This window comes from Xylocopa sonorina, chromosome 8 (assembly GCF_050948175.1).
Source record: "Xylocopa sonorina isolate GNS202 chromosome 8, iyXylSono1_principal, whole genome shotgun sequence".
NCBI lineage: Eukaryota > Metazoa > Arthropoda > Insecta > Hymenoptera > Apidae > Xylocopa > Xylocopa sonorina.
The window spans coordinates 11,538,043-11,551,668 of record NC_135200.1 but is presented as its reverse complement, the minus strand read 5'-3'; the positions used below and the strand labels follow the sequence as shown (position 1 = coordinate 11,551,668).

Here is a 13,626-nt window from a genome sequence, read left to right as displayed (position 1 = left end):
TTGACACGTTTGTCCCCTGAGTGAGATCTTCAAAGTTTCGCTAACAGTCGGACAAACCGCAGGTCTTCACGGACCCGTCGAACCTCCAGCGCCACATCAGGACCCACCACGTAGGCGCGAGGAGCCACGCGTGCACCGAGTGCGGGAAGACGTTCGCGACCAGCTCCGGGCTGAAGCAGCACACCCACATCCACAGCAGCGTGAAACCGTTCCAGTGCGAGGTCTGCTTCAAGGCGTACACGCAGTTCTCGAATCTATGCAGACACAAGCGCATGCACGCGGACTGTCGCATGCAGATCAAGTGCGTTAAATGCGGACAGTCGTTCAGCACGGTCACCTCGTTGTCGAAGCATAAGCGATTCTGCGACTCGACCCCGCCAACGGGACCGCCTGGCGCCATGCCGCAGCTGCCAACTTCGGCGCCCAGCCCGTTCCTCGTCTACCCGAGACCACCGGTCAGCCTGCCCGGTGGTTTGCCCTTCTATCCGCCCAGTCTGATGGGACCCTATCCGGGAATCTTTCCAAACGCGCCTAATTTCTTGAACACGCCGCTTCTCTTCCCGCCGAAAGTCGAGGAGGCTGAGAAGAGAAGCGACAGTCCGAAGAAGGAACGGTTCACCCCGCCGAGGGTGTTACCGCAGCACAGTAAAGTCTCTCCATCCACCGCTGAGGAAGCCACGTCCTCGTTCAGACCGTCGCCAGCTAGACCGTCTGTCCAGCCGACTCCGGAGAGCGACGACGATCCCTCGAAGAAACGGGAAACCGGCAGAGGCAACGAGAAGAAAATGAACTCCGAGCACGCCGCTGTGACCTCCAACGAGGAGACCGCGGATCAACCGTTGGACCTGAGAATCCAAACGAAGAAGCACGAGACGAACTCGAACACCGTTGGAAGAAAGAGTCACAGTCCGTCACCGGCACCGATTCAAATGGAGGAGGCACCTCCGCCCCCGGATCCTCCGAAGCTGGAAGAGGAGGCCTCCGTTTCGATGGAGGTCGACTCCAAGGACGTACCAAGGAGTCCACAGCTGAGAACCAGCATCCCAACCGAACAACCGCCTACCAACACTCCGCCTCACATGGCTTATCCGAGACCCATCCACCCCATGTTCCTGGAGGCCATGTATCGCGGACCTACCAGCTCGTTTCCCGGGTTCCCAGGCGGTCCACCGCCCCCAGGTGGCGCGAACCCCGAATCCAGGCTGCTGCCACCGCTACCACCGTTCGGACCACCGCGCGGGCTTCCTTTTTTAGGGACGCTCATGAACGGGCTCAGCGGCGCTAGGCCAGGAGGCGGAGGATTCGACCTGCTCGCCAGGCCGCCGCTGGGGCCGTTCCCCGGCGTGAAGCCGTTCCAGGAGGCAGTGATCGCGCCTCACCATCACCACCACCACCATCACGCCCACGGGAAAATGAAGGACCGGTACTCGTGCAAGTTCTGCGGCAAGGTGTTCCCAAGGTCCGCGAATCTGACCAGACACCTGCGCACTCACACCGGCGAGCAACCGTACAAGTGCAAGTACTGCGAGAGGTCGTTCAGCATCTCGAGCAATCTGCAACGGCACGTGAGGAACATCCACGACAAGCAACGGCCGTTCAAGTGCCCCCTCTGCGAGAGGTGCTTCGGGCAGCAGACCAATCTCGACAGACATCTGAAGAAACACGAGGCCGACGACGGGAGCGGCGTTGTCTCCGTGGCGGATTCACCCGGAAGCAGCAACGAGAACGAGAGGGAGGACACGTACTTCGACGAGATCAGATCGTTCATGGGCAAGGTGACGTACGGCGGCGAGGCTGGCTACGGATTGCCGCCGCATCCAGCGTATCTGCCCAGTCGGCTTCACGAGATGCACGAGTCGAAGATGGAGACCGAGTACGACGAGGACGAGGACAGCGAGGGCGGCGTGTCTCCGTTGGACGAGACGGACGGGTTGTCGCCGGTCGAGGCGAAGGAGTCGACGCCACCGCCGCAGTACGATCTGAAGCTGAGGGACAAGCAAGAGCTGCTGAACAACAACACCGCGGAGCCTGTCATCGAGATCTCCACATAGCCACGCGGTCGGTTAGTCTGAAGGGGATGAAGATCGTTTTAGTGACGCGCGTACGCGACACCGTTGCGAGGGATGTTCGTCTCGATGTAACGTTTCAAATCGTAGCTAGATTCCGTCGATCGTGTATCGAAGTAATTGGTAGTGAAAAGTGTGTGACCGTGGCTGGGATCGTCGAACTTTTTCCCAGGCGACAGGTCGAACGGAGATTTCGAGGACAACCGAAGGGAGCCGCGCCGCTGGTAATCCATGGACTACCCTGGAGCTGACGGGAACTCGTTCGCCACGAATCTATTTTTTTGCACCGCAAGAGTGAGAGCCGAGCGAAATACCACTGTCCTTAATCGTACACGAGCAGAAAAGAAACACTTACACGCATCCGCGCTCGTTACGGGCAAGCTGTTCAATAGCGTAGTTCCTACAGGCTCGTTTTCATCGTACACGCGCACTTGTAATTAATAATCATTCGAACCGTTGACCCCCTCCCTCTCACCGACCGCAGAATCGATCGCTCATCGTAGTATTATTTATTCGCATCGCGAGTTACTTCGCGCGCGAAACCTGTCCTCGCGCGAAAAACAAGAGCCCCGTTTCGAGTTTGTGAAACTCGATTTCCCTGTTTTAGCGGTACGTTCGTGCGACACGATTTAATCGTGATACAATTAAAAAAACGAGGAAAAAAAAATTGAGATCAGACCTCTGCTTGGAGACGCGAGATGAAGATCGACGTTTCTTTTCTTTCTTTTTTTTTCACTTCTAGAAAGTAGACGAGGAAGAAATATCGTAATCCTCGAGGAAAGGGGATCGAAAGGAACTGGATGGAGCTCGTCCTCGGATAGGTAGGGAAAACGCACGAGCTTGTTCTTGTGTTAGTCGACGCGAAGCCAAAGCGACGTGGATACCGATTAGCGAAACGAGAGTGTAATTAAGAGAGATAGGTTCTATGAGAATTTGTGTACAAATTTCCATTAGATGATATAAGGTTTGTAAAAATGAAAAAGAAAATACAGAAGTTCTTCGTGATTTTTAATATATATATATATAGATATTATACATATGCATATATATAAATACGAATGCGATCTTAGCGATTTATCGTGGCGCGAGTCGAGAAGAAATCTTCGCAGAACCGCGTAATTGTTACGTTTATTTCCCACTGGATAGTTAATAAGAAAAGATCGCCCGTGTTCCCATCCCGTTTTCAATGTTCAAGAACGATGCTCGTCGATGTTCAGCGGAAGAACGAGAAACGTTCGTGACTTTTGTACAGGCGTAGGCGTGTGCGAGAAAAAAGAATAACGATCTTTTTCATTTTTTCTTTTCGTTTCGTTCGGTCGTCTCGCAAACGAGGACTGCAAACGGCGTTTCGGTAACCGCGCTGACGACAGCATAGAGACCTCACATCTTTTTTCACGTAAGATTCTACGGCTACGTGTTCTACATATCTCTCTTTCTCTCTTCCTTCTCTCTGAATAATAGACGATAATAAACTTACGGATTGATTAAGCATACTTACGTCGATCGAATTAAGAACGATTATATTATGACGCTATCTATACATACTGTATAAAAGCATCCTGTAACTTCATTATGATTACTATTAAAATAATACACTTCAAATACGACTTGATTTCGTGATCACCAAAATGGCATACTTTCTATTTCCGAGTCATTGGAAGTTACTAAAAATGTTACACGTTCACGTTCCAGTAAGCTTTAGTATTTATTAACAATTATAGCGTACAGCCAAGCGATTAAAATTTCATTTTATTTTTGAAGCTATTCTAATTTCAATATGCTGCAAGTAAGACGTATTGCAATAATTTCATAACTATCATCAGTCACAAATCATTGGTATTCTATACATAGGAATATTCAATGTTTATTAATAACTATATCGTCGAGATGATTAAAAGTTTAATTATAAAATACCCAAGGTTTGTAATCAAATTTATACACGATCGGTATTTTAATCCACGCGGTAGAAAGTCGAGCCAATAACTTGATGTCATTTAAATTTATCGTAGAGCACGGCTTTATCGACTGCGAGTAAACCGTTCAAGTTCCAAGAATCCCCTTTTCAAATCTGCTTCCTCGTAGCGCACTAGATTACGCTGCTTGATACTTTCGAGTCATGTGTCTCTACCATTCGAAATTCAAATTTATCGCGCACGTCCTTTCGATTACTAATTAATATCGTATCATAAATCCATCGTATCTCTCAAAGGATGCAAAGTGTCCAATGTTCCGAACGACGAGGGGTTCGCGACAGCGATTGTTTCATGTCTGACGAAAAAAATTAAAGCGGCGACGATCGAAATCGCGAGTGAAGTCGCACAGTGACGAGTTAATCGGCGTTGAATTAATGAGCGGTGAACTTTGCCTCTACACGCGTTATGATTGTTTGAATTGACCCTCGACGCCTACTCAGAGTCCGCTGCGTTCTACCGCGGTGCTCGATTTCATTCAACAACAACGTTTGATTGAACGATCCTCGCGCACGCGCGCTGCGTTCGATTCATGAGTTCCCTGTGAAAGGAAGAAGACTCCTTTAATCGATAATGAATGTCAAACGGCGAAAGTGAATGGAGTACTATCGATCTACGGTGATTCTGCTATCCTCAATGACTTCTCGACATTAACGAGAATTAATGCAGTCGGAAAAAGTGCTTCATTAACGCAAAACGCTTACAATTCGTCCCGTTACGTCAACAAAATCTACTAAAAATGGAAACTGTTACAGATCCGTCGACGAATCGTTTGATCCCGCAGCTCGAATAGCGAGCTAATCGTTTCTAATCGCTGCCAGAGGCTTTCATCTCATTATGTAATTCAATTACGCGAGCAAGATTCCTGGAGTTCAGTTCCGCCGCAAGTACACTCGTAAATATGCATTGAAAATATCGCGCGAACGCGCGGCGCGGCTTGAACGAATCTCCGGTTTCCAGCAAAATGGAGACGGCGTTCGATTCGCTACTAGGAACCTTGTTTACGTGGAACAGTTTTTGGCGGACTCGAAATTCCTCTTCGTACGGCGGATTCGCTGTCGGAACTTCGATTGCGCTGGGGAACGACCCGCGACTCGACGATCTTCTCCGCGGTGGGCTCGAAAAACCTCCCGGATGAACCCTTTTTTTATTCGAATGGCACTTCGTCCATGCAACTCTCATCGAAGTTCAAAGCGCTCGATAAGGGAATGGAATGTCCCCGGGAAGCACGCGACGACGTCGAGCCACCGGGATCGGCTGGGAGGAACTTCGATCGGTCGTAAAGAGCGATCCAATTGACCAAGAGGCAGGAATGCGAGCGCGTAAAAACGGAAACGGGCCGTTTCTTTGGGACCGCCGGTTGCGAAAAGAGCGGCGGAAACGGTCCACGAAAGATCCGTCGACGATCGGCACCCGGACGGGCCCTGCGGAACCGGTGGCTCTGGTTACGATGTGGCAACAATTGTACGGGCGAACGAACATTATTGCCAACGCTCGCAAAAACGGCCGAGCTAATCACGAAATTCCGGCGCGCTCCCGTGCAGCGCGTTTAGAAAGTGCAAAAAATCGATCCGCCACCATCGCTGCATCGGGACACGCCGATTTCGTACGGCTGGCTTCCATTGTTCCACGCTTCGTCGTCCTTCTATCGGCGCTGATATCTGCGATTAAGATAAAGACACCCGGCTGTGCACGCCGATGTCCGATTACGTGCAAGCGAATTCGAGTCGTTTTCTTCGCGAACGCGCATCCATGCGTCTCGTTAAGGATACCACGGACCCCCGTTCGCACGATCTTCGATTTATTCTTACTGTATCGGTAACGGTGAAAGATTCATGGGAGAAGAGGAGGAAAAAGAGAAACAGAAATGGTTCTCGTAGAGACGTGGCTACGTAAGAGCGTCGATCCGGACGATCCGTGGAACAATCGACTCGGTGGTTTCCGTATGTCCGTGGAAAACGAAAAAAGAAGAGCGATCGACGCGGTTTCCGCGATGGTCACCGGTCACGAACGATCCAGCGATTCTTTCGAGGGACGAAGCCAGAAGCTGACAGCCGGCCAGCTCGTTGTTTTTCTCGTCTCTCATCCCGCCACGTCTCGCGCGTCTCCTTTCATTTTAACGCATGATCGCGCACCCGATCCGAACGAGCAACACACCCACCGATCTCTAATCCGCCGCTCTACGCACCGCCGCTCCAGCCACGATCGAATAGAAAACGTCGAGGCTATGCCACGGTTCTTCCTTCGAGAAACAATCGAGCCGAGATCGTTCGCCAATAAACCGTTCGAGTCCACTCATCCGTCGTTTCCGAAACGGAGAGCGAAGCTCGTTTCCACGCAGTTCGTGAGTGATTCATCGCTAATCGAATTCCGGCTGTTATCTTAGCGGATCGTGGAAAAAGCTGGTTCCCATCAAATAAATTAGCGAGATCTTTACGAACTGCCCACACGTGTTCGACAACGGCCGCGTAAACGCGTCGCGCGGACGATTTACGATCGCCATTCGGGAATATGTCTCCGCCGCTCACTTTCCTCGTCGTTCGGCCAGCCGGTGAACCGTTTTGCGTCACAAACGCCGCTTTCCATGGATCGTATAACGGGAAAGAGGACCGCGATCGATTTCTTCTTCCGTCCCGCGGCATGATCGATCCGCGATCTCCCGCGTCCAGACCGGAACGGTGAACGCCGAGCGCGCACGCGTGCACACAGATACGCGCTTCCCCTCGTTCCGCCAAAAGGATAAATTTAGATTACTTTCACTGTTTGACGAAGCTCGATCGAAGCTGCGATTATCCGCGAGATTTTTCCAACCGCCGTTCCTGGAAAGCGACGACGCCGCTAATTCGTCCGAGCGTTTTCAACCACCGTTACGTATCGCACGCGGTGAGAGTCAACGGTGAGTGCGTTCAGCGAGACGATTACCGAAATGAAACTCACCCGATCGAGCATAGAATGATACGGTAAGATTCGCGTTTAATGAGATTCCTGCTATTCCGAGTAGAATTCGTATCTTTACGATCGATTATCAAATTATGGAGCAACGAAGTTATTGCAAGAAGGATATTGGAAGAAAGTCGAGAGCTTTCGTGTTTCGTGAAATCTTCCAGAAGATAACGTTCAAGATTCTAGAATTGTTTCTACGCTTTTTTTTCTGTCAATTGGAAATTAATTTCCCGGACGTGATGGACGTGTACGCGTGGATGCGAGCGACCGATCGAGTCGATTGAAATATCGCACGCGAGGCAAATTGCAAGCAGCGTCGAATATGAAGAAGCCCGCGATACCTCTCGCGGCTGTCCTCCATTACCTCGGTTCCCTCGGTTGTACCACGTCGAGATAAACACGCCGATTAAGCGGAAGATTAACTATCTCGCGCTAAAACGAGCTTATCTCCGCCTTGGTTTCGACACGAGGCCGACGTCATCTTGGTTCTAAGCTGATATACGCGCCCGGATCAACTTCCGCGAATTTCTCTCCCGTGAGTGAACCAGGCGAGCGGAATTTCCACGTTCGCGTCTCCATATGACCGTGAAAATTGGAAAAACCGAGATCGATCGATCCGTGGTCGCTTCTTCGGATATAATTGCCAAGACCAATGTTGAGAACCTTGAATACACTTGCCACACGCAGAGATCGGTCCATTAACAATCGTAAAGTTCGACGTTAACGCGTCCCACCGATGAGGATCGGCAAAAAGATGGTAAATATTAATCGAAGATCAGCATACACACGCACGAAGGACTCTCGACCGTTGGTATTGGCCGGCATTGATAATCACGTTGACCGTGCGCAAAAAGCGCGGCAGAAGAGGTTCAGTTTTACATAACGAATCGTCGTAACGCTTCGCGACGCCGACGCGGCGACGGGAAATTTCCATATGGCGTTATCGCGATCGATCGGATCGCGGCAGCAAATGATCGAGAGACAGCTCGCGGACGAAAAACCGCGGTGAATCCGCTGGGAATCCGAGCCGACCTATCACCTCGCGTCGCGAACGACGCGATCGTAATCGCGTTTCCCGCGTGGGTGGTTTCGAGGAGGCTCCGTCGCGAGCGTCCGTTGTTTCACGGAACGCGGCTACGTCTCAATAAGGACCTAATTGAAAAGTTAATTTATGCCAGATCCGAGATCGAGCGATCTCTCTCTCTCTCTCTCTCTCTCTCTCTCTCTCTCTCTCTCTCTCTCTCTCTCTCTCTCTCTCTCTCTCTCTCTCTCTCTCGCACGCGTTCGAACGACGAGAGATCGTCCGCGCGCTCGCAGGAATCCTGAATCGCGATCCTACCGCGAGCAAATCAGAGTGTGGGAGTCGGGCGGAAGAGCGCGGAGACACGTGTGCGATTTTACGCGCGTGGACTGGCTGGCAAATGGCAAACGATCCAGAAGAGCGCGGGATGATGGCTGGAAATTGTCAAGAACAATCAGATGAGAGCGCGTAATTGATTGGATCTCGTGGGTATTAGTAATAGCGTCGATTTACATATTTATCGATAGGTGGATCAAAGTTCCAAGTTACGAGATCATTACATCCACTTATGCATGTACGTCTACCGTGCGATAAGCAGGAAGAGGAGAATCCGAGGCTCTTTTTTCCTCGTTCGTCGTTCGTTTGAATAGCAAAGGCATCACCGGGACCGGATCGCGGTGGTCACGATTAGAGGACAGCGGCGCGGACGGGCGCGTGGAACGCGCGAACACGCGAATGGCGTATCGGTTAGACGCGGGCGAAATGTCAGCGTGCAACGCCACGGTGAATCGGATTCTATAGTAAGAAGAAGTAGAGGAAGAAAAGGAAGAAGAAGAAGAAGAAGAAGGAGAAGGAGAGCCAGGCTCCATTCACGCAGAAGGGGGAAGTGCGCGTCGTCGCCCAGCACCGACGATGACATCGGTAGCAGAAGGCATAAACTCAGGGCTGCGACTCGACAGATCAGATAAACCCGCGGACCGATCCGCGGCCGCATAAATCTCCGCGAGGACGGTAGCCTTGTCGATATATGAAGCGTTTCAAGGAATCCCTGGCAACCGAGCGAGACGGTCGATCCGCGATGGAAATTAGCAGCGAAATCGCGTTCCTACTGATAATCGCCGCGGATGAATAACGAACGATGTTACGCCACGGCAAACAACTTTGCCTGCGGTTTAGGCGGCGAGTCGAGACGGGAGCACCGCCATTTTCCACACCCTGTCCCGTCTGACTGGTCGCGAAAAATCGAAGGAAACTCGACAACCGTCCACGGCTCCGTTGATGGATATAGACGCGCGTCGATTACGCAATGGAAGAGAGTCAGTTGTTCGTCAAACGGCGAGGAGCAGAATTCCTGCCTGCCTCGTCGCCGGTTCTCTTCGATTCTTCTTTTCGCGAACCGAGGGAAGGATCAAAGGGGAAACGATCGTGGGTAGAGGAGCACGATGTACGCGCGCGTGTGCGCCCGTAGTACCTGACACACGATCACCGGCCTCTTCCACATTTATCAACGGGCGAAATGTCAGGGGATCCCATGAATCGAGCCGGCGAACGAAGATCATCCCATTCACATGAGTGGAACCGAGTGACAATCCGTGCCGCGGTGGAAATGTCGTGTCCGCGATTCCTCCACGAGTCGAATCGGCGGTATCGATGAATTTTTCTGGAACCCCGGGATAATAACAGCGGCTTCGAGATCGAGTTTGTTATCGTATGTGGGAACGAGCTTTAAAAGGAAACCGATGTTACGGGCGAGCGCGAGACAAAGCCAACGAATTAGTGGCAAATGTCGTGGTCGAAAGTGGAACGAGCCGCGAGCCGGCTCGTTTCGATCTTTCCCAATGGTGGAAAAAATGGGGGAAAAACGGCGATTCGCTTGTTAACGAGGCTCGTTAGACCGGCGATTCGAAGCGCGGGAGTAGCTCTTCGAGATAAATCGAGGACCGCGAAACGGGTGACGAAAAAACGTGTACGCCTTACATAAACCGACCACGCCCTGTGCAAGACTACGTTTCAGTCTACACGTTATCCTAGCCGCGCGCACACACAACCAGAACCGTAGACGTCTGAACCGTTGAAACGTGCTCCTCGGGTCTGCGCGGGCCTGTGCACGTGCACGGGCCCTCCCGTCGGTGTGGAACCCATGCCTCTCCGTGCTCCTCTCGAAACGTGTCGATAGCTGGCTCGATCTATGGTACCGTGCCCTCTCCTATCGATACTCCGTGGCGTTACCTTACGTGGGTGTTCGTAGGGCACCGGAACGAAAGTCTACCAGCAGCTTGCTAAATCCTCGAAACGCTTCGAGAGATCCTATCTCCGCCAATCCGGACGGCCGACCTGGTATTTCCATCGCGAGCGTTCCTCTCGATTACACGATACCGCGTCCATTTCCCGCGATTTTCTTCTGGACCCTCTCCAGCCATTCGAACGTTCCTCGCTTTTCGAACGTTATTTCGAGCAACCCCTCTGCGCCGCGAGACGCGTTCGATTCTCCAACCTCACAGGAGTTAACGCAGCGCGTTGGCTCGCTCGGCCGTTTTGAAAGAAAATACTCGTTGGAAAATGGGAAAATTAGAGAACGCAGATCGTCGAACGATATACGGAGCCATTCTTGAATGCGCGTAGCATTCAAGGACAGCCGCAACAGGGCGTCCTCGAAATTCAAAGATGGATTAATCAGGCGGCCATTGCGAAAGTGAAATGAAGAGCGGCGCACCGCGATCGGAAGGTCAGGCCTCGACAGCGGGAGCCTCCCTTCTCGATCGTAGCGCGCGATTACGGAAGATTTCCGACCGATAGACCGTAAAAAGTAGACCGCGATACGAAATGTTTTCCATCTCGAGATCGCTCGTTACGGATTAGACGATCGCGTAACACACAGGCTCGTCGTGGTGAATTATTTGATCGGCGGGGCGCGCGGTGGGAAATCGCGTTACCGATCGATCCTGTTTTTCATCCGTTCTAATCGGTTTCGCATGTTTTATACCTCCAACGATCGTTATTCTCCTCCACGACGCTACTCCAATGAATCACCGGGGGTATACGTCATCGTGGCGTTATTACGACTGTATAATCGCTATCAGTTACGTTATCGATGCTCCTTTTCCGCGCGATCGAGCCGAGGAAAACCGACGCCAATCGCCGAGTCAAAGATCGAGTCCAGTTCTCACGTTTGCGTTCGATGCTGCACGGATAAACGCCGGCTGAAAAGTACAAACAAACCCCTTGCGTTCCACTGTCCGCAATCTCTGTTTTAATCCCTCCGCGTTGTCCACGCGTGCAACGCGAAATTCCCCACGGACGTTTAATATCCAGGATGAACGCAAGCGTTGCAGGGGTCGCGGTACCAGTCGCGAGGCAGAAATTCCAAGCAACCGCTACTCATCCTCGCGAGAATCCTCGCGAAGACTCGTCGAGTCGCTCGTTCCGCAACGGCTGCTTCGCGATCGTTCGCCCTCGACCTCTCCGACGTTGAACCTGAATCATCCTGGCCGCGCCACACCTTTACGAGCGCGGCGGACGGGAGAAAAAAAAAATGGCTGTTCGCATAACTGTATCAAGTCAAAGCTCACGGAGATGCTCCTGACCGGTGCTGGCTACCGTTAGCGCGCGCGCGCGCGCGCCAGGACGATCGCGTACTCTTGCGGTTCTTCGCGGAGGATGCTGGTCGGCCGTTACGGTGCTGTTCGCGCGTTTTCACCTGGGATGGTTCGCACAGCTGGCTCACGGACGATCGATAGGATCGAGAAATTGGACGGTGACCTTGATCCGCGCAACCCCGTCGATCGATCCTTTGTTCTCCGCTGCTTCGACACCGTTAGCTCGCTCCTTTCCGCTCGCCCGTTTCGATACGCTCTTGACATTTAACGAGGGATAAGACGGAGGCGTCGAAGAAGGTACCGCGTCGGTGGAGGCTCGATTTCTTCTTCCGTTCCGTTCGAGAACGCACGATCTCGATGAATATCCAATCCTTCATTGGCATCGGATCGCACGGTCGCGGATATTTTCGTATTGTCCGACGTCTGCGTCGCGTGAGAGACACTGCGCGTATAAAAGAAAAAAGAAAAAATAGAAGAGTAACGACGTGTCGCGATATCAGCGATTATGCGCGACAAATAGTAATGAGCTTCTTGCTTGGAGAACGCAACAAGAACCGATCGGACACCGAAGAAGCGAACTTTAATTAAAATTACTCAACACTAATTACATGTGACTGTCGTAAAAAGAGCAACAGCTTCCAGGAATTGTGTAGGGTTTAACGCGCGTGTTCCCGCGAGGGAAGGGAAACGTCTCGAGGCGCAAGTGGAATAAGACGTGGGTCCATCGACGGTCAGTCGAACGGGCAGGTTACGTAACGGCGCTTCCGGCGTGGCGAGCGGACGTAAATCGGACGAGCTACCGGTTCATCGATTCCAGGCTGGTAAAAAAAAGTGCGGCAGCTTGCTGGAAGGAGGCGATAATTAAGGTCTGGCCGGGCGCGAGGGCACCGGCGTTTCTAACGGTTGCGCGCGTCGATCGTGCGTTGCTTTCTAATTATAACAGTGCAGCGTAATTACACAACCGGCGCATAAAAGGAGCAATAATAAAGCAACGCGTACGCGCGATATAAATTTCCGATAGAATCGGGATAGCGTCGGGCCTTAGCGGCGTTCTCGCGTTGATAATGCCCGGCGCGCGTTGAAAATCGGCTCGCGGAGGGGGCCCCGAGTAACAGCCCGCTGCTCGATCGTAAAACGCGTTACGATAAATCACGCGTAATTAATAAATCTCGCCGTTTCCTCGTGCACAGCCGAATAGGATCGCGTAATCCGTCCGCCCGTAAAAACGGATGTCTTCGGTGGGAATCGTTGCCAGGTATAATCCCGAGTGGAAACGCTTATCGAGCTTACCAGATGTACGCATCGAATAAATCGCGCTTAAGGGACGTTCCCCGTGAAATATTGCTCGCCTCGAAAATACTTGCTCGAGACCGGAGCCGCGAAAACGGACGCGTGGAGTGGAGACCGATGACAGACGTAATTTTGAAGTAACGATCGCGTCGAGTCCGTGGAACGTCGAACCGTCAAATAAATTATACTTTAAGGGATAAAGTAAGTATTCGCGAGGCACTCGGCGACGAGAGCGTGTGCACTTTGAATTCAGGAGTTAATTTAAATGCCGTTCAACACCCGCCCAAGGTCCCGTTTCCTATTTCGAAAGCTCCAAAGGTGAAACCTCGGGATGCACAAGGAGAGGGACGGGGCCGGTCTGAGCGCGTACGTTCATATTTCACTTCCTGCGTGGCGGAATTACGAGGCAGCTTAGACGATCCGACTTTCTACTAATACGAGCTTCGATCGGGCAGAAAAACGTCCGATAAGACGACGGGGACCGATCGAGAGGACAACGGAGAAACCTGAACGGAGCGTGCACGGTCGCGGTGGTCCTGGGATCGGTCGGGCCCAGTAAAAATCCGGATATTTCCGCGTGCGGCCCCGCCGGAACACGAATAGCGACCGGAGACCGTTTAATCCCTCAATACTCGAGGCACGTGGAACACCAGGAAGAAATATGGCGATGCTGGATAGGATGACGCGGAAAGGACGGCTACAAGAACGAGCGCCGCTTCTCAGAGGGACTGACCGAGGAG

At 52.1% G+C, this 13,626-nt stretch overlaps 1 protein-coding gene across 3 annotated transcripts in view; it reads left to right on the top strand.

The window, feature by feature from the left end:
- Window positions 1–2,083, top strand: part of LOC143426473 (transcription factor hamlet) — a 54,359-nt gene extending 52,276 nt beyond the window's left edge. For 2 of the 3 annotated variants that reach the window (XM_076899958.1, XM_076899956.1), the window contains one exon: window positions 48–2,083. In XM_076899958.1, coding sequence (XP_076756073.1) covers window positions 48–2,051 — 2,004 coding nt within the window. In that variant the 3' untranslated portion in view covers window positions 2,052–2,083. The remainder of the gene's footprint in view (window positions 1–47) is intronic. The other variant, XM_076899957.1, reaches the window with a different exon arrangement.
- Window positions 2,084–13,626: the final 11,543 nt, after the last annotated feature.